The 19,229-nt window shown below is 43.0% G+C and overlaps 1 protein-coding gene, 1 long non-coding RNA gene and 1 other non-coding gene across 3 annotated transcripts in view; 2 read left to right on the top strand and 1 right to left on the bottom strand.

The window, feature by feature from the left end:
• Window positions 1-19,229, top strand: part of CUBN (cubilin) — a 306,910-nt gene that overhangs the window by 131,792 nt on the left and 155,889 nt on the right. Inside the window, exons 29-31 of the mRNA XM_075552448.1 lie at window positions 6,282-6,463; window positions 11,214-11,388; window positions 13,750-13,919. Of these exons, the coding sequence (XP_075408563.1) occupies window positions 6,282-6,463; window positions 11,214-11,388; window positions 13,750-13,919 (527 nt within the window). The remainder of the gene's footprint in view (window positions 1-6,281; window positions 6,464-11,213; window positions 11,389-13,749; window positions 13,920-19,229) is intronic.
• Window positions 5,494-17,548, bottom strand: LOC142450487 (uncharacterized). The gene is made up of 4 exons (XR_012784944.1): window positions 17,352-17,548; window positions 11,204-11,382; window positions 10,077-10,232; window positions 5,494-8,121 (listed from the first exon to the last, which is right to left on the bottom strand). It is a non-coding gene; the product is annotated as an uncharacterized LOC142450487 (long non-coding RNA).
• Window positions 17,344-17,507, top strand: LOC142452111 (U1 spliceosomal RNA). Its single transcript, XR_012785162.1, has one exon. It is a non-coding gene; the product is annotated as a U1 spliceosomal RNA (small nuclear RNA).

Below are 19,229 nucleotides of genomic sequence, written 5' to 3'. Positions count from 1 at the left end.
GATCTGGAAGTGAGACCTTGGTATCAAATGTATACTCTAGGAAACACCTGACCTTGTCTAAGTTTATAGTGCCCCCAAATTCAGCATTACCGGCTCACATACCATGTGGGCTAACATGAATCCACATCAGTAGCAGCTTCAGCTGAACCCGCCCCCCTCATGCTGCTGTTTTTACAGAATTGATCACAGCATTGCAGAACCAAGAGTGTTTGATTTTCATTGTAATAGCTTTGACATTTTAAAAATAATCATTTTAATGAAACATGGGAGGACTGTTAGTTATTCTAGTTAATTATACTGTGGCTTTTTGGCCTCTTTTAAAATCAAACACAGAAATGAGAGGATCAAGGTGTGAGGATGTCTTGTTTGGGCCAGTCTTCGATTCCTCTTTGATTCCTTTGATGGGCCTTAGAGTTGGACCCCCTTGATACTGTCGGGATACGGCATTGCTTCCAGGAGAATGCCCAGTGTGAAGAGCTGGCTGTATTTGAGCAATCATAGGTCAAGACAGAATGTCCTCTTAAAGACCTGCGCTTGTGATTCCCTTCAGCGCCTATTTCCCCCTGAAGCTTTAATCCCCAGATTTTTGCTGAGGAATTAATTTTCTTCATGTGCTGTCTTTTCTTTCTTTTTTAATACTCTTTTTGGGGCTCTTACAGCTCTTACCACAATCCATACATTCATCCCTTGTGTCAAGCACATGTGTACATTTGTTGCCTTCATCATTTTCAGAGCATTTTCTTTCTACTTGAGCCCTTGGTATCAGTTCTTCATTTTTCCTTTCCCTCCCCCACCCTCCCTTCCTCCCTCATGAATCACTGATAAATTATTTTCAAATAACAACAGAAAAGTGGGTGAAGGGAGATAGAAGATGATGTAAGATATGAAAATAATCTATAATTTTCAATGGCCCTTTAGCTGTTTCGTTGCAGATTTTCTATTCATTCAAGTAAATCCCTTTGTTAAAACAGCACAAAACAAAGGAAATCCAAGTTGAAGACAGAACTTAGATTATTCTGGAAAAAAAATGTTTTTTCAATGTTGTCCTAGGATTTTATAAAAATTAGCTTTGTGGGGAACAAACCAAAAAAGTATTAGCTCAATTCTCATGTGAAAACTTAAAACACATTATCTGCATGAGTAAGAGGCAGGTTTAGAAATAGATTTTACCTCTTCCTGGCCATGAATTCAGTGGATCAGCATGCTTCCTGGTGATAAGGTGAGTACTTCCTTTCAGCTGGTGAGTGGGCGTCTGGACGCAAATCAAATCAAATAGATTATCAGTCACCAGGCCCTCAAAGTTTGGGAAAGACTGAAAAGCATATGATTCTCTTTAGGACAGTGTTTTATTCCAGTGCAGTTGGTGTCTGATGATATTCATGAACATAATAGACTGTCAGATGTGTGAATGTCCATGAAGAGAGTTTTACTTTATTTTTCTAGGTTGCTATGGTGTTTTTAATAATCATTTTATTGGGGCTCGTATAACTCTTGTTTAAAAATTGTTTTATTAGGAGCTCGTACAACTCTTATCACAATCCATACATACATCCACTGCATCAAGCTGTTGTTTTTGTTTGTTTGTTTGAGGGCAGTATGCAACATTGCCATTGCCTTGCCTTAGGGCTGAAGTGCTCAGCCTGGCAGAGAGAGAGAGAGCACAGGGCCAGGGGTCATTCTGTCCCAAGCTGTCCCAGTCATTGAAGTCCTGCAGCCTCTTGAGTTTCAATCGCTTCTCTGGGCCTGCCATTAACATTCTTATGTATTTTCAAGTAAGATAATGTGCTTATCGAGAGCATTTTGAAAACTGTGAATCACTTTACAAATATAGACTTTATCTGTATTGTGTCGGAGGGGACACCTCTTTTCTAAACTCTGGATGATTCTTTTTATTTTTTTTATTTTTTTTATTAACTCTGGATGATTCTTGATAGTGTTTTTAACATGGAATTTCTCTTCTAGCTCCAAGTCTTTTTTTTTTTTAATTCATCCCATATTTAAATAGACTCTCATCAAAATCTACAAACAACATTCAGAGGGTGACCATCATATAAAAGAGACTTAGGTGAACACCTTCGTTTGATTGTTTTTGCAACAGCCCTAGGCTGTAAGGACTAGGTCTGTTAGAGATGAAAATAAGCCCAAGGACCGAAACCATAGGAGACTAAATACAAATGTAACACACCCAGGTTGGAATGCCTTTGCCTAATGCCACCACCCATGCTTTACCCAGTTGGCTACACTCTCTCCAAAAGCTTTGCAGTCAGGAAAACTCAAGCAGTCTGAGAGCTTGTCTCCCCAAGAAAAGCCCTCTCCTCATTTGGCTACAAAGAGCCACCATGGCTAACCCCAGTTTTCCCCAGGTTGGAACAATCCATCCGTCATTCCGTTGTTTACTCCGGGCTGATGTCCTCCTCAGACGGTCACTGTTCTAGGTCATTGCCATCCCTTTTAGACCGTTGCTGTTGTGAGTTGCTGTTGAGTCCAACGCTGACTACTGACGACCACGTGTTTGAATGCAGACCTGCCCCACTGGGCTCTCTTGGCTATACCGTCTACAGATATTTTCATTTATGGCTTTAAAAGTTCCACTCCTGCTGCCAACTCGAAGCCTTGCATGTGTATTTGTTAGATTTCTTGGGTGGGAAATGCCACGGTTCTTGGATTGCCCTGAGAAAGAATTCACGCCAAAGGCTGGTTTGTGATCCACGTGGATTTTTATATAGGACAGAAGTTTCAGGTTTTAGTCACTAAATACAGGCAACCCTTTGTGCGACTGCATCCCACCCATGGTAGCCTGAGGCCAGAGAGACCACGGCATGGCCAATTGGGCACAGGACAGGAGCCAAGGGGGGAGAAGCTCAGGAGATTTTGAGGTCAAAGTATTTGAGGCCTCTGGCTGGGAGGTGTGGTCAAAGGCATTGGTTAACCCCATTGGGTGAATTAAGCCCACCAGGGCCTAGTTTGGGCTGCCCAGGTACACCACCTACCTGGCTAGGGTTTGAATTGGGGCATGCCCAGCTAGTCTTTATGGCTGGCTAAGGGTTTGCCTGATTCTCCTCCAACCTGCTGTAGGGGGCCTTCAGGCATGGAGAGGCACAACCCCTGTCCTGCTTCTTCATATTCACAATCACACAATTCCAAATCCAATGACTTCAAGTTATCTAATGTGTTGTGAACCCTTCTCTCTTCTTACTAAAGGAGAGCGCAGGAAAAGCCAAACAGACACACAGACAAACAACCAAGCAAATTTTGTTTGTTCACATAAAACAACAACAGAAAAACCATTGTGACATGGTTTGTGTTTTGCCTTGCTGCAAATCACACCCTGGTTCAAGGTTCTCAAAATCCAGGGAAAAGAAGCCTTACTGAGGAGACTGTGGTAGCGTTGGCTACATGCTGGGCTTGTGTAGATTAGAAATTAGTGCCAAAGAAAATTAGGCTATTGATGTACCTCTGTTGGGTAGGAAGAAGCAGGGACAAGGGGTTGTCCCTCCACCTGCCTGAAGGCCGCCTACAGGAGGTTGCTGCCTTCTCAAGAAGAGTCAACTGACGAGGATCGGTTAAAGCCCTCAGGGCTTTCAGTTGCTGATGAGACACCACTCAAAATGAGAAGAAAGCACTACCAACATCAATTAATAATTGGATTAATTATTTGAATGTATGACATGAATCTAGAAAGATTGCAACTCATCAAAAATGCATGCCTATCAATATTCTAGGCACCAGTGAAATGAAATGGGCTGGTATTCGCCATTTTGTACCCCCAAATTATATGGATAGCTACACCAGCAATGATACAGTACCATTCATTTATTATTAACAAATCATTTTAACAGGGACTCTTATAGCTCTTATGACAGTCCACACATCAATTGTATCCAGCATATTTTTACATATGTTGCCATCATTATTTTCTATATATTTACTTTCTATTTGAGCCCTTGGTATCAGCTCCTCTTTTTTCCTTCCTTTCCCCCCTCCCACCCACATGGCCCTTTTATAAATTATAAATTATTATTTTCATATATATTTTTAATCATTTTTATTAGGCACTCATACAACTCTTATCACAATCCATGCATACAACCATTGTATGTCAAGCACATTTGTGCATTCATTGCCCTCATCATTCTCAAAACATTTGCTCTCTACTTAAGCCCCTAGCATCAGCTCCTCATTTTTTCCCATCCCTTCGTACTGCCTCCTCCCACATGAACCCTTGATAACTTATAAATTATTATTTTATAATAGCTTGCACTGTCCAACGTCTCCCTTCACGCACTTTTCTGTTGTCTGTCCCCCAGGGAGTAGGTTATTTGTAGATCCTTGTCATTGGTTCCCCCTTTCCAATCTACCCTCCTTCCACCCTCCCGCTATTGCCACTTGCACCACTGGTCCTGAAGGGATCATCTGCCCTGGATTCCCTGTGTTTCCAGTTCCTATCTGTACAGTGTACATCCTCTGGTCTAGCCAGATGTGTAAGGTAGAATTTTTGGATCTTATATCAACCCCTCTCTCCCTTTTCCTAGTTTCTGTTGTTCCTCCCCCTTGGCGGGGTGTATGTGTGGCTCATTGTCATCAGTTCCCCTTTCTTCCCCTTCTCCCCCCACCTTCTCCCTACCATCCTGGTGTCTCTGGTCCCATTTCTGTTCCTGAGGGGTTTATCAGACCTGGATTCCATGTGTCGTGAGCTCTTATCTGTACCAGCGTACATGCTCCTGTCCAGCCTGAACTGAAAGGCAAGACTTGGTCATGATAGTGGGGGTTGAGGAAGCCTCAAGGAACCATAGGAATATTGTGTGTTTAATCAGAGCGATACCATGCCCTAACTGACTCGTCCCTTCTTTGTGACCCTTCTGTGAGGGTCATTGTCTACAGATTGGTTTTGGGTCTCTGCTTTAGCCCTCCCATTCTCAACAATATGCTTTTATTTGTTTAAATCTTCTGATGCCTGCGACTTTATCCTGTGTACACCTTATGATTGCACAGGCTGGCATACTTCTTCCATGTAGGCTTGTTGCTTCTCCACTAGATGGCTGCTTGTTTAACTTCAGGCCTTTAAGATCCCAGACACTATCTTTTAATAGCCAGGCACCATCAGCTTTCTTCACCACATTCAGATAAATAGGGGTGTGACTGCAGGTCATATGTTAAATTTGAGTTTTGGTTGCTCCACATTTTTGCCAGTATTTGATAGTGTCAGGTTTTATATTTGAACCATTCTAATTAGTGTGCATTAGTATTTTCTTGTTTTAATTTGTAGCTCCTATAGATACATGATGTTGAGCATCTTTTCATATGATTGTTTGTCATCCCTATATCTTCTTTGTGAAAGAAAGATGAGGCTGTCTGCTCCTGTAGAGATTTAGAGTTTTAGACACCCCAAGGAAAAGTTCTATTGTGTCTCATGGAATCCATGCAATGGCAATGTGTGAGCAAATATTTTTTAAAAATCATTTTATTGGGGGCTCATACAACTCTTATCACAATCCATTCTTACATCAATTGTATACAGCACACGTGTACATTCATTACCCTCATCATTCTCAAACTACATGGAGTAAGCACATCTTCTATGGTGTTTCTTTGGCTCTTTTTGCCCATTTCAGAAGAGCTTTGTATATTTTGGATACCAATATCTTCTCCTAGTCTGTGATTTGTCTTACTCACTTAACCCTTGTCCCATGTCTTTCATGGAATGAGGGTTTTTAATTTTAAAGTATTCCTACTTTCTAATGTATTTTTCGTGGATCAAGCTTTTAGTCAAGATTTATCTATTATGCCATTTCTTACAGTCATCAGTACAAAGCTAAAGATTGTTTAACACTTAGCATTCTAGTTATTAGGATGAAATAGCTTTAGAAATAAATTCTCTCAAACTCAGTTTTTTAGATGTAAAGAAACCGAAGACCTGGGGCTCTAAGTTGTCCAACACAGACTTCAAACCATGTAATTCTAATGTAAATATACCAAGGAAAATATAAAAATTTTAATGACATTTTATTTGAAAAGAACGTGCCAAAAATATGACACCATGAGATTAATAACTGAGGAGTAGACCACTGTCAATAACCAATACTTTTTGAAAAGGTTGTTGTTAAATTTTTTCTCATTGTTTTCTAAGTAGTATACAAGCGTGACTGTATTAGAATGCTTTGGGTTTTCTCCAAAATGGACTCTAATTTTGTTATCTTTTTATTATTTGAATTTTTAAGTCCCCCCCCCCTACTCTTTACTGATCTGTACATTGAGCAAATGGTGCCTTTCTATTGTCACAGGGTGTGGTGGGGAGCTGTCTGGGGACATGGGTTTCTTCAGTAGCCCCGGCTACCCGAACCAGTACCCTGCCAACAGAGAGTGCATCTGGTACATTAGCACAGCCATGGGAAGCAGCATTCAGCTCACCATCCACGACTTCGATGTGGAGCAGCATGCAAGCTGCATCTACGACTCCCTGGAGGTAAGGATTTTGACTGTGTTTTATTTTTGTTGTTGTTGTTCTTTTTTTTTTTTTTTTGCTGTTTCCTTCTCCTACTGTCGCCTCTCCTTTCTTCTCTCCCGCTGCCTCTTTTATTTATTTATTTATTTTCACACTGACTGCCTGACTTATTTGTTTTAATGTTAAATACCTAATATCAGAGAGTACCCATCGAGTAGCATACGCAAAATATTTTTTGAATAAATGAAAGCAACCACATTTCAGATTGCAGACTGCCATCCCATATGTCTATTTTTATTTTTAAAGGGTTATTTTTTGGGAGTTCCATCTTCACATCTGAATGTGAAATAATCCTGTGAGATCAGAGTTCAAGTTTGTCCCCATTTAACAGTTATGGAAACTAATGCTCAGAGAGATTAACGGTCCCCTCCCCCGCCCCATCACCACATAGATAGTAAATCAAAGGGCTGAGAAGTAATCCCAGCCATTAGTGAACAGTTCATATGATGAATTTTATGGGAAGCTATAACAGAAACTTTATTAAATCACAGACTTGTTTCCTTGGGGGCTGGGGGGTGGGGGGTGGAGTTCTGTAATCATGTCCTCACTGAGTGGATGCAGTCTTGAGGAATTATAAACCGAGTCACTTCTTTCAGAAAGAGGACAGCGCTGTGTCATTTTAGGCGTACAGACCGATAGCATCTTGGGTCAACTTCCAGCTCTGTCTTTATGTAAGTGCTCCGGCCAAGTCAGCTCCAAGGACAAACCTTTCTTTCTTTCTTTCTTTCTTTTTTTTTTAAAGACGAGAGAGCAAGACGTTGCCCAAATTTCACACTCACTGTGTGGAATAGAAATAACACGCACATGCGGCATGTTCAGAGAGTCTCCTTGCCAACAAGGCTACTCCCTGGTTGTGTCAATCCCCTTAACACTTACAGAGGGCTAGTAATAAATAAAATTTCCACAGCGATGTGCAATGTTCTCAGCTCTTCATGTTCATTTTTCAAAGTGCATGTGATTGTTGTCCGCTTGGCAAAATGTAAATGGGCTCATTGTGCTGGGAGCTTTTGCACATCCATGACACAAGCAAGCCAAGGCCGGGCTGTCTCCTGCAAAGGGCCTCCCGCACAGAGGGGCAACCTCTAGGACCCCGGGCAGCAGCAGGCAGCGAGCGTCCCTGTGTGTGACTGAAATGGCCCAGGGGAGAGGTCACAGCACAAGCTGACATGACGACGGCCTCCCTTGTCATAGCAAAAGCAATGCTTGGGGCGAGGTTTTGAGCCCTTGCTCAAATCTTTTGTGAAGGCTCATTTTGTAAGCTCAGTGAATAGTCTGTGATGTCTTGCTTCAATTTTGACTTTGCAAATGTCCAACTCAGGTGGGCAATGTTCTGATCCGTTTGGGTTGATACTGATAAAGATTTCTTTTCCCCTCAGGTATGAGAGGCTCACAGCGTGTTAGCAGTAGACGTTTGTCATTTGTCATCCCCGGGGGTTGTGTGGCTCAAAAGTACTGCTGGCTTTCTGGACCCGTTTGGTCGAAGCTTCCACATTCCCTCCTTCTTCTTTTGTGGAGAGCAGTTGAGTGAGACCTGATGGTCACCAGGCATTAGGCGTTATGAGGCTTTATCTGGATCTCACCAGGTTACACCATGAGATTTGAGTGGTTTTTCACTCTCCCTTCAAAAATTAGTGTCCAAAAAAAAAAAAAAGGCCAGGCCAGTTAGAGAAAACAGCAGTGCCTGGTTACTCATCACTCGGGAATGCTGACTTGATTGTGTCGATAAATGGAACTAACAGAGCAGAACCAGCTGTTCCCAACAGATTAAAACTATAGGCTTTGGAATGTGCTCTATCCCCCCCGCCCCCGCCCCCGCCCCCTCATCGCTAACATTGCTGTTTTAAGCATACAGCTCTGAACTTCAGCTCAAATCTTTTTCTTCGACACTTTTAGTCATCGGCTGAATGAACCACACCTTGACATTCTTTCCATCTCGTTCTTCCTTCAGAGCCACGTGCTAACTATTAGTTTTATTTCGGGAAGTCCAGAGTGCCTTTCTCTTGTTCTTGTCATGGAAAACCTCGTGTGTGTGTGTGTGTGTGTGTGTGTGTGTTTGTGTGTGTGTGTGTGTTTGTGTGTGCGCATGCGCATTCCCTTCAATCTTTGAGAAAACTCAAACAGATATAGCACAGGAAAGGAAACCCCCACCTCGGTGCAATAATACCAAGACAATTGCTTGCTTGGGGCACCTAGCTGGGTCTGGAGCCCGGGTCGTTGGTGAATGCCATCGTTGTACATGGGAGAGCGGAGAAGGTCAAAAGTGCCAACATTTGTTCTTCAGGAAGTTTCTTGGCCCTGCCAACCCGTACCTATTATGCCTTGATTCTCAAGAGGGACCCACGAGCAGGGAAAACAGACTATCTTGCTGACATGCCAGCTCTTATTGTTAGAACTAAGCCCTGGAGCACAATTTTCACCCCAAATATGTGCTGTTTGTTGGGCTTAGATGATTGTTGAAGGCTGGAGTGCCACTCCCGGGTCGAGGTGGGGGGGGGGGTAACCCCATCCTGAAAAGGTTCAAGCACACCAAACCAGCGGGGAGGCAGACTCCTTGCCCGCTGGGGCTTCCATGTGCCTGTGTGTCCATGGAGGGATCCCCACAGGGCTCTTCTCCAGGGCTGCCTTTGATGGGACTTGGGAGGCCACACAAACACCAGCTCAGCTCCGCAGAGCAATGAAAAGACCCCCGAGCGAGCGGCCAGCCTGCTTCATTCCTTTGCAGTTACAGCCCCAGCACTCTGTGGAACAGCAGTTGCATTCATTTGGGTCAGTCCCTCCTGGCTAGAGGGGAATTCACCAGACAAAGAAATCATTATAGATTCCAGTCACATCCTCCTCTCCAAAAGCAGGCTTCTTGTTCTCACTCGCTCACCCCACAGAGCACTTGAGTGATTCCCTTATTGGGATCCACAAGGACCCCACAAGGACCCAGGGTGCCCTGGCAGCAGGGCGAGAGAGACTCAGAGGTGGGAAAGGGCTCAGCTAGGAGAGGTGGGAAGGCACTGTGGGCTGTGTTGCACAAACCTCACTGAGAGATGTTGTTCTGGTCTGTTATGTGTAAGTGGAAGGAGGGGTCGGGGAGGGGCGCTTGTAAAGGATGCAGACACCAATATATCTGGGAATGGTCTTCAAAAATAGTCCCTCGTGTACGCGCAAGTTTGACCAGCCTGATTCTGTGTATTTCTACCCTCACCTCTCACCACGTACCTTCTTTCTTTCTATTGCACACCAAAATCCAACCCAAACCCGCTGCTCCCAAGTCAATTCTGACTCATAGCAGGTGACAGGCAGGGTAGAATTGCCCCTGCTGTTTTCCAAGACTAACTCTTTGTGGGACTGGGAAGCTTCATCTTTCTCTCAAGGAATCTGAGACATACAGACACACACACACACACACACACACACACACACACAGCAGGGCCCCAGGGAGGTTGAGAAACCCTTGGGTGAGGTGTCCCGGAGACTCGGATGGTTTGAGAGTGGCCACAGGGTGCTGTCTCTGAATAAGACCAATGGGCTATATACTAGGAGGAATGTATTGTTGGGCATCTGGGTCTCTAATCCTAACACTTACCAGTTTAGGGGAGCCTAGGAGCTCTGAATCCAGGTGACATGGATCCATAAGGAGCCATCCAGGCAACAGGATGCAGTCTGGGGGAATTTCTAGACACATTTTGATGACACTGGCCAGATTCTTGGCAGTGGATTCTGACTGCAGGCTTGGAGTTGTCTGAAGAGGCAAAAAACACAGTATTTAATTCCTAATTTATAAAACACCCCCCCCCCCAGGCTGCCCAGTAAGTGGACGATTCTAGCAATATAACCAGGGCATCAACAGCCTTCAGTGATCTTCATTTTCATATGTGAATGCTTTTGTGCCAACATTATTTGCCTCTGTTACTGATGGCTGCCTCAGTTTTCCAAGCTTGGAATCTTTATGGGGCACAAGGCCCCCTCTGCCTCTCCCAAGGCAATGGTGGGCTCGAACCGGCAAGCGTTCGCTTCCTACCTGAGTGCTCAGCCGCTGCACCACCAGTGCTCCTTTACAGGTGCGATAGGAAAAGGGTCTCAGACTCCACACTGTACTATCTGCACCAAACTCCCAAACCCTCCAAACTCACTGCCAATCAAGTTGGTGCTGGCACACAGCGACCCTATAGGACAGGATAGAACTGCCTCTGGTGAGCTTCTGAGACTAACTCGTTACGGGAGTAGAACGCTTCATCTTCCGCCTGTGGAGTGGCTGGTGGTTTCAAACTGCTGACCTTGTGGGTAGCAGTCCTGCTCCTAGCCACTGTGACCCCAGGACTCATCTATTATCTTTCCTCTCTCTGCTAAAGAAAGCAAGAAATCCCAGGAGGAGAGGAAAACGAGGAAGAAGGAGGATAGAGGAGATTTTGGATAAATTTACTCAGTTCAGTTTTATAATTCTGATGGATGAAATGAACAGGAATTTCTCAGGAGTTTGCCTAGTGTGTTTTTAAGGCAGAGAAGTAGCCTCAAAAATCCAGTTCAAGTTTTTATCTAGTTCATCCCCACCCAGTGAAACTGAGGTGATAATCTAGAATCACAGTAGAATCCCAGAGCTGATGTTAAAAATAGGCGAGGGGAATAGTAGTCTTTATGTAATGTCTCTCTTAATTAGAGGTCTTCTCTCCCCGCCCCCCCCACCCCCCCCCCCCCCCCCCCGCCACCTTTTACCTCACTTTAGGTCTATGGAGGTCCTGATTTCCACTCTCCGAGAATAGCCCAGCTGTGTTCCCAAAGATCATCTGAAAACCCCATGCAAGTTTCCAGCACTGGAAACGAACTTGCCATCCGATTCAAAACAGACAGCTCCATCAACGGGAGAGGCTTCAACGTCTCCTGGCATGCAGTTCCTGGAGGTGAGCGAATCAGGGCAGTACATATTACAAAGTGCATTCGCTGAACTGTTAGGGAAATCTCACCTAATTGTAGAAAGGGATGATGAAGACACTGTCTTACCAAATGGTGAATAGGACGTTGTCGTATAATATTCCCGTAACTTCCTAAAGAGCCACTGCATATGTGAGAACTAGAGCCGGCAAACCCATGCTGAAAGTGGAAGCAGGGAACTGACTTGACATATTTAATCTGTAAGGGGCTTGTGCCAACTCATCAGTCTCCTGTTTGCGCATTGACAAATTGGTCAGTAACACCATGGTAGACCTCTTGGGTAATTGTTGGGCTGCGAAGCCCCAGATTGGCAGTTCAAAGTCATCAGCTACTCTTCTGGAGCAAGACGAGGCTGTCTGTTCCTACAAAGGTTTGCAGCCGTGAATCCCTGTAGAGGATTGCTTGAAGGGCCTTGGTGGAGTAAAGAGCTACTCATTGGGCTGTTAACCTCAAGGTCAGAAGTGTAAACCCACCAGTTGCTTCTTGGAGACTCTTCGGCTGGTGAAAAGATGTAAAGTCTTGAACATTCAAAGAGGCAGGACTACTCTGTTCTATAGAGCCACTATGAACAAGAATGACCTCAACGGCAGTGAATGAGTGAGTGAGTGATGGAATGAATGAGTGAGTTAGAATTCAGCTCAACAGCAGTGGAGGGTTTTTATTGGGGGTATATTTTAGATTTACAAGAAAATACACAAAAATTATTGTGTATTATTATATTGTGACTTCCTGCTCATAGTCTTATGCCCAAAAAACCCCCAAAACAAATCTCAAACCAACCCAAACTCACTGCCACTGAATCAATTCTGACCCATCTCATTGCAAAGGAATGCGTGGAACTGGCCCTTTGGGTTTCTAAGGATATAAATGTTTATGTGAGTAGAAAACCTTATCTTGTTCCCTCAGAGTGGCTGGTAGGTTTGAACTGCCGACTTCAGGGTGAGCAGTGCGATTCATAGCCCATTGCATCCTTGACTGCTGCCTCCAGGGGCCTTGATGGTGGATCCAAGCCAGATAAAATCCTTAACTGCCTCGATCTTTTCTTCATTGATTCTGATGCGACATATGGGTCCAGTGGTGAGGATTTGGGTTTTTCCTTACCTTGAGTTATAATCCACAACGAACACTGTAATCTTTGGTTGTCATCACCAAGTGGTTCTGAGTCCTCCCACTTTCAGCAAACAAGGCTTGGTCATTTGTCAATTAAAGGCTGTTAATAAGCCTCCCTCAAGTCCTGATTGCTATAGCATTCTTCTTAGTCCACTCACTCGGATTCTCCCCAAACCAAACATCTGAGATTGGTCTCAACGTAGATCCCCTCAAGGCATGTCCTTTGCAGTAGGACTTCGGCCGAATAATCCCGTCAATGAATCTCGCCAGGTGATTGCAGGCTACTTATGTGGCTAGTAAATAATTGAAGAGAAGCAGCCTGACCAATTATTTGGGGAGAATTAAACTCAGGATCAGAAAGTCCCTATGTGAGAGATACTCATGTACCATAATATGATAAGGGAAAAAAATCCAGGCAGGATGCATCCCAGGTGTCGGCATGTGCCAAGAGGAACCTGATAAAATCAGAGAAGGAACAAAGCTGAGCAGGTCGTCCCAGGTATTGACTTTTTCTGTCCATTTTGTTTCATCGTTGAGATTATACCCAGCAAAACCCGCACCCATCCCCCAGTGTCTGCATGGACCCTCCTGTGACAGCAATGGCGTTCTACAAGCGGGGCAGCCACTCTCCTCCCCCTGGGCTGGGGAGTTTGCGCCTCATTATCATGAACTCAGTGGTCCCTGAGATTCCGACCTTTGTTGTGGTGCTGCACAGTTTGAACCCCGATCAACAGTTCTTGAAGAACAGGAGGGGGCCCTAGCGTCATCATGGTGACCCGTTGCTGTGCCAACTGTAAGGTCCGCAGTTGGAAACCATGAGCTCTCCTGGAAAGATGGGGTTTTATCCCGCTGTGAAGAGTTACAGTCCTGAGAAGTCACAGCGGCATTCTAGTCTGTCCGCTAATTCTTGCAGTATTGTTTTGGGGAAACCATGAAGAGGTGTCTCCTGGCTTTATGAATATGTGCCTTTATGAACACATGGCTTAATTGGCACTTCTAATTATTTTTATCATACTTGGCATCAGTATTTAAAGTTTTGAATTCATTTTCTGAGTGTGGCGATATGATCCTTTTTCATCTTTTGGGAATAAATACATGAAAGATATTTACTTCTTAAAAATGTTTAGTATGAACTAATGGAAGAGTGGAGAAATACATTATTGACCTGTGGTTACAGATAATATCAGAGAGTCTTCTCATTGAATGCTTCTCATTCACAGGTTGTGGTGGGATTTTCAATGTTCCCAGTGGAGAGATTCATTCTCCAAATTACCCCAGTCCGTACAGGAGTAACTCAGAGTGTTCCTGGATCATCCAGGTAGAAAAAAACCACCGTGTTCTTTTGAACTTCACCGACTTTGACCTTGAACCCCAGGACTCTTGTATTGCGGTAAGTGGCAGAAATGTCCAGCATCGTTTCTAGTCATACTAGGGTCAAAACAGTGCCATTTGGGGCTCATTTAATGGATATTTATGGCTCTTTTCCATGTCAGCTCATAAAATTCCAGCAATTAGTAACTTAACATAAGGGCATTGATTTTTTACCTACAAACAGATGAACATAGATAGCCTTAGGATTTAGCCACTCGGTTTGTGATCTATTATTTTTGGTGTATTAAATATTAGTTTTCTTATAAATAAAATGTCTTTAGAAGATTCGAACCTCCTGTTTGAAGTCAAATCTAGTCAAAGGAGGAAAGAATAGAGTTGGTTATTTCTGCTACCTGTTCCCCATTTTATCAGAAAGGCAACGTTTTTGCAGACACTTTTACTTCCCACCTCACATCTTTTTTTTTTTTAACAATTTATTGGGGCTCATACAATTCTTTTCACAGTTCATACATATACATACATCAATTGTATAAAGCACATCTGTACAGTCTTTGCCCTAATCATTTTTTTCTCTTTTCTTCTTTTACATTTTATTAGGGACTCATACAACTCTTACCACAATCCATACATATACATACATCAATTGTATAAAGCACATCCATACATTCCCCGCCCCAATCATTCTCAAGGCATTTGCTCTCCACCCAAGCCCCCTGCATCAGGTCCTCTTTTTTTTTCCCCCTCCCTCCCCACTCCCCCCTCCCTCATATGCCCTTGGTAATTTATACATCGTTATTTTGTCATATCTTGCCCTATCCGGAGTCTCCCTTCCCCCCTTCTCTGCTGTCCCTCTCCCAGGGAAGAGGTCACATGTGGATCCCTGCAATCAGTTCCCCCTTTCCAACCCACTCACCCTCCACTCTCCCAGCATCGTCCCTCACACCCTTGGTCCTGAAGGTATCATCCACCCTGGATTCCCTGTACCTCCAACCCTCATATGCACCAGTGTACAGCCTCTGTCCTATCCAGCCCTGCAAGGTAGAATTCGGATCATGGTAGCTGGGGGGAGGAAGCATCCAGGATCTGGGGGAAAGCTGTGTTCTTCATCGATACTACCTCACACCCTAATTAACCCATCTCCTCTCCTAAACCCCTCTATGAGGGGATCTCCATTGGTCGACACTTGGGCCTTGGGTCTCCACTCTGCACTTCCCCCTTCATTTAATATGATATATATATATACATATACACATATATACACATACATACACACACTTATATCTTTTTTTTTTGCATGATGCCTTATACCTGGTCCCTTGGGCACCTCGTGATCGCACTGGCCGGTGTGCTTCTTCCATGTGGGCTTATTTGCTTCTGAGCTAGATGGCCGCTTGTTCACCTTCAAGCCTTTAAGACCCCAGACACTATCTCTTTTAATAGCCGGGCACCATCAGCTTTCTTCACCACATTTGCTTATGCACCCACTTGTCTTCAGCGATCCTATCATGGAGGTGTGCTGTGAATGATATGATTTTTTGTTCTTTGATGCCTGGTAACTGATCCCTTTGGGACCACTCGATCACACAGGCTGGTGTGTTCTTCCATGTGGACTTTGTTGCTTCTGAGCTAGATGGCCGCTTGTTTCTCTTCAAGCCTTTAAGACCCCAGTCACTATCTCTTTTGATAGCCGGGCACCATCAGCTTTCTTCACCACATTTACTTGTTCACCCACTTTGGCTCCAGCCGTTGTGTCGGGAGAGTGAGCATCATAGAGTTCCAATTTAATAAAAGAAGGTATTCATGCATTGAGGGAGTGTTTGAGTAGAGGCCCAAGGTCCTTCCGCCACCTTAATACTTGACCTATAAATATAGACACATAGATCTATTTCTCCATCCTCCTATATATATTTGCATGTACATGTCTTTGTCTAGACCTCCATGAATGCCCTTTGACTCCTAGCTCTTTCCTCCATCTCCCTGGACTTTCCTCCTGCCCTACTACCATGCTTCATCGCCACCTGGGCTAGAGTATACCTCTTCTCTAAGCAACCTTACCCTTGATCATTTCCCACCAGGCCTGTCACTCCCCCTTCTCTACCATTTGGGGTCCCATGTCCCACCTCACATCTTGTTCTCTCTCTCTCTCTCTCAGGGTTCTGTGCTTGTTGAGAACAGCATGTTTATTGGCTACTTGGACAACTCAGTGTTCTGATGGTATAGAATATTTTGTGTGACGGGGGTGGAGATGAAAGTATATGACTATTTGTTGATCCAAACCAAACACCAAACCTGTCTAAGGGATTAGTTCCAAGGCTGTAGTTTTGACAGAAGCTAATGGACAGATAGAGTGGCTGGTGGGTTTGAACTGATGGCCTTGCAGCTCACAGTCAAACACTTATCTCCTGCACCACCAGGGGACTTTATGAAGACAGTTTCTATTGCATCTGTCCATTTTCTCCTGAAACTAGTATTTTCTGCTTACTGTAAGAGTGAATGAGGTTTTATTTTGAGGTACTCTTTTTTCATTTGTTCTTGGATTTAAACTGTTTTGCTATTTGGTTTTAAATAAAATGTCTTCCATCTTTCACATTGTATTTTTAGATGTTATCCAAATATAAGCCAGATGTCTTGACTAATGGAGTTTTAAATTTCCATTTCCTGGCACTGGCCGACATAAACTCCAACTGGCTAGCTTCTTTCAAATTTCATTGAAGAAAAGTCAAAACTTACATTTTCGAGAGTGCTCTCATCTAATGGTGTGAGTTCATGTGTTATTTTTACAAGATTAGATCACTGGTCTATTTAAAAGGTTATTATGGCAAAGTCTTCTAAATGAATCTTCAGGGTCCGGGTAGACAAAGGAGTATGCAAACCGAATAGCTTCTCTAATGTTAATTTGGATCAACTTGCCTGATGTGGAAAACTAAAATCCTAATAACAACAGTAATAGTATTAATTTATGATCATAGGACAGGAGTATGGACAGCCTTGCTATCCTTGCAGAGCGCACTGGAAACTGGATGACTGCCGATACAGTTAGGTTCAAATGGAACACCTTACCATTTGAGCTTCCTTTTGACCCATCTCATTAAAATTTGTCCTCATTTTTAATATTTTCTGCTTTCTTGTAGATGGGAATTTTTCTGTTTCGCTTTATTATTGTTTTTGTTTGTTTTTTGTATGTGTTTCTATATAGGAAATTCAGGAGAGGTATATGTAGAGGGGTAATAACTGGATTCATGGGTTTGGGGCAGCATGGCAGGGGTGTTTTGGGAAAATGAGAAGCTAATAACAATGAGTAGAAGCCCCTTAGAATGAAAAAAAAAGTGAGTAAAAGAAGAGAGTTCTAACATTGATTTAGGCAATGATCGTATAACTCTTGTTGATGAGATTGAGCCATTGGATTGTATGATAACTGGATAATATGCCAATAAAACTTGTAAAGAATAATAAGAATTACCTTTAAGAAATATAGGACTCGCATACTTACCTGGCAGGGGAGATACCATGATCACGAAGGTGGTTTTCCCAGGGCGAGGCTCACCCATTGCACTCTGGGTGTGCTGACCCCTGCGATTTCCCCAAATGTGGGAAACTCGACTGCATAATTTGTGGTAGTGGGAGACTGCGTTCGCGCTATCCCCTGTAAAAAAAAAGAAAAGAAAAGAAATATAGGACTCGCACGGTAGTGTGAAATTTCATAGTCAAAACTAAGATAGATAAATGCTGGGTCTAGCATTGTGGGCTACATTTGTTATGAGCATTATAGGGTTTGCTAACCAGAAAGAGGATACTTTTGTGAGCTCTCAAGGCACAGTGGGCCAGAGCTTGAGTCAAGAACCTGAGTAAGGTGTGAATTCTGTGAAACTTTTCCCTATCGTGGTAAAATATGCTGCACAGAGTTTGCAGTCCAGTTTCAGTCACCTGTCAAGTCTTCCCAAAATCTCATCTTGGAATTGTGAGAAGAGATTTTGTCTTGCTAATGTAGTCAGGCATCTGGAACCTGGCAAGAGCAATTAAAAATCTACTTTGAAAAAAGATAAAATCATCCTAGGTCTTGTTTCAATACCAATAACCTTTCATATGTAATAGCCAACACACAGTCACATTTATTTAGTAAATAATATATAACATTAATAAGATGTAAGTAAGAAAAAATGGAAACAAACTCACTAATATGCCAGATCATATATTACTATTACTATTACCAGGGGCAGGTTGCTAAACACTGGTTCTTACCATGCTCATGGAGACAACAGTCAAAACTAAAATTTTAAAACTTTTGGCAAGAAACTGCCTACTATAAAAAAAAGTAACATGGAAAATATAAAGAAGAGCCAATTAATAATTTTAAAACTGATATAGACAACAGTTGGATTAAGGACCTCAGTTAAAGTATTTTTTGTCAAATTAGACCCATTAGACAGATGTTGAGAGATAGAGTGAATTGGAAAATAGATCAGAAGAATCTATCCAGAATGAAACATAAATAAATAATTTAAATTACCCAAGAGGCTAAGACACATAAAAACGCATAGAAAAGGCATAACATACCAATATGTGAAGCCCCAGAAAGAAAGGAGAAAGAGAAATAATATGTGAAGAGATAATGAAATTTCTCCAATACTGATCAAAGACATCAATTGAATGAGAGAAGAATATTAAGAAATACAAACTGCCGAGCAAGATAAAAAGATATCCGCATAAAACAAAAAGAACAGGGGAAGTCAAAGGAAAAAGTGTTTAAAGCAATAGTGGGTCAGGTAGCAGATTATCTGCTACAAAATGACAGAGTGACTCCTCATTTTGTAACAATGGCAATTGGAAGGAGAAAGACAATGGAATGTTATCTTCAGGATAAAGAAACGACCAATCAGGAACTAAAAGTCATTGAGATTGATGGCAAAATAAAGTCTTGAAACAGAGTAAGTCTCCAAAAGAAGTACGAATGTGCCAGGGATCAGTTGACTGCATCGTGTTTTTGCCTGTGGAAGGCGTTTCTTCACCATCTTCTCTTTCCCTCCAGCCTTTATGATGTCAACCACCATTTATTCTCTTAGCCAAGGCCTAAGCCCGCCAGGTGTGACCAAAGAAAAGCATGGTCTGTGCCTTGACCCAGCTTGGTGGTGGCTCTTTTCCATCTTTTGATCACATATCTTATTTTCCATCTACATGGGCTACAGATGCAGAAATTGCTTTATTTATCTCTTTATTTTAAAGTCAAATGGATCTCTGGCCTAAGTACGCATACAGCTTGCCTTGGCTAAGCAGACAGGAAGTGAAAACTCACATAGGCTCTTACATCGCACAGCAATATGGGTGGGAAGATGGCATCAAATCCACACATAGTTCAAAAATCACACATAGT

Source organism: Tenrec ecaudatus, chromosome 6, assembly GCF_050624435.1.
Source record: "Tenrec ecaudatus isolate mTenEca1 chromosome 6, mTenEca1.hap1, whole genome shotgun sequence".
NCBI classification, from domain to species: domain Eukaryota; kingdom Metazoa; phylum Chordata; class Mammalia; order Afrosoricida; family Tenrecidae; genus Tenrec; species Tenrec ecaudatus.
The sequence above is the reverse complement of the archived record's forward strand: the minus strand, read 5'-3'. Positions and strand labels throughout refer to the sequence as shown.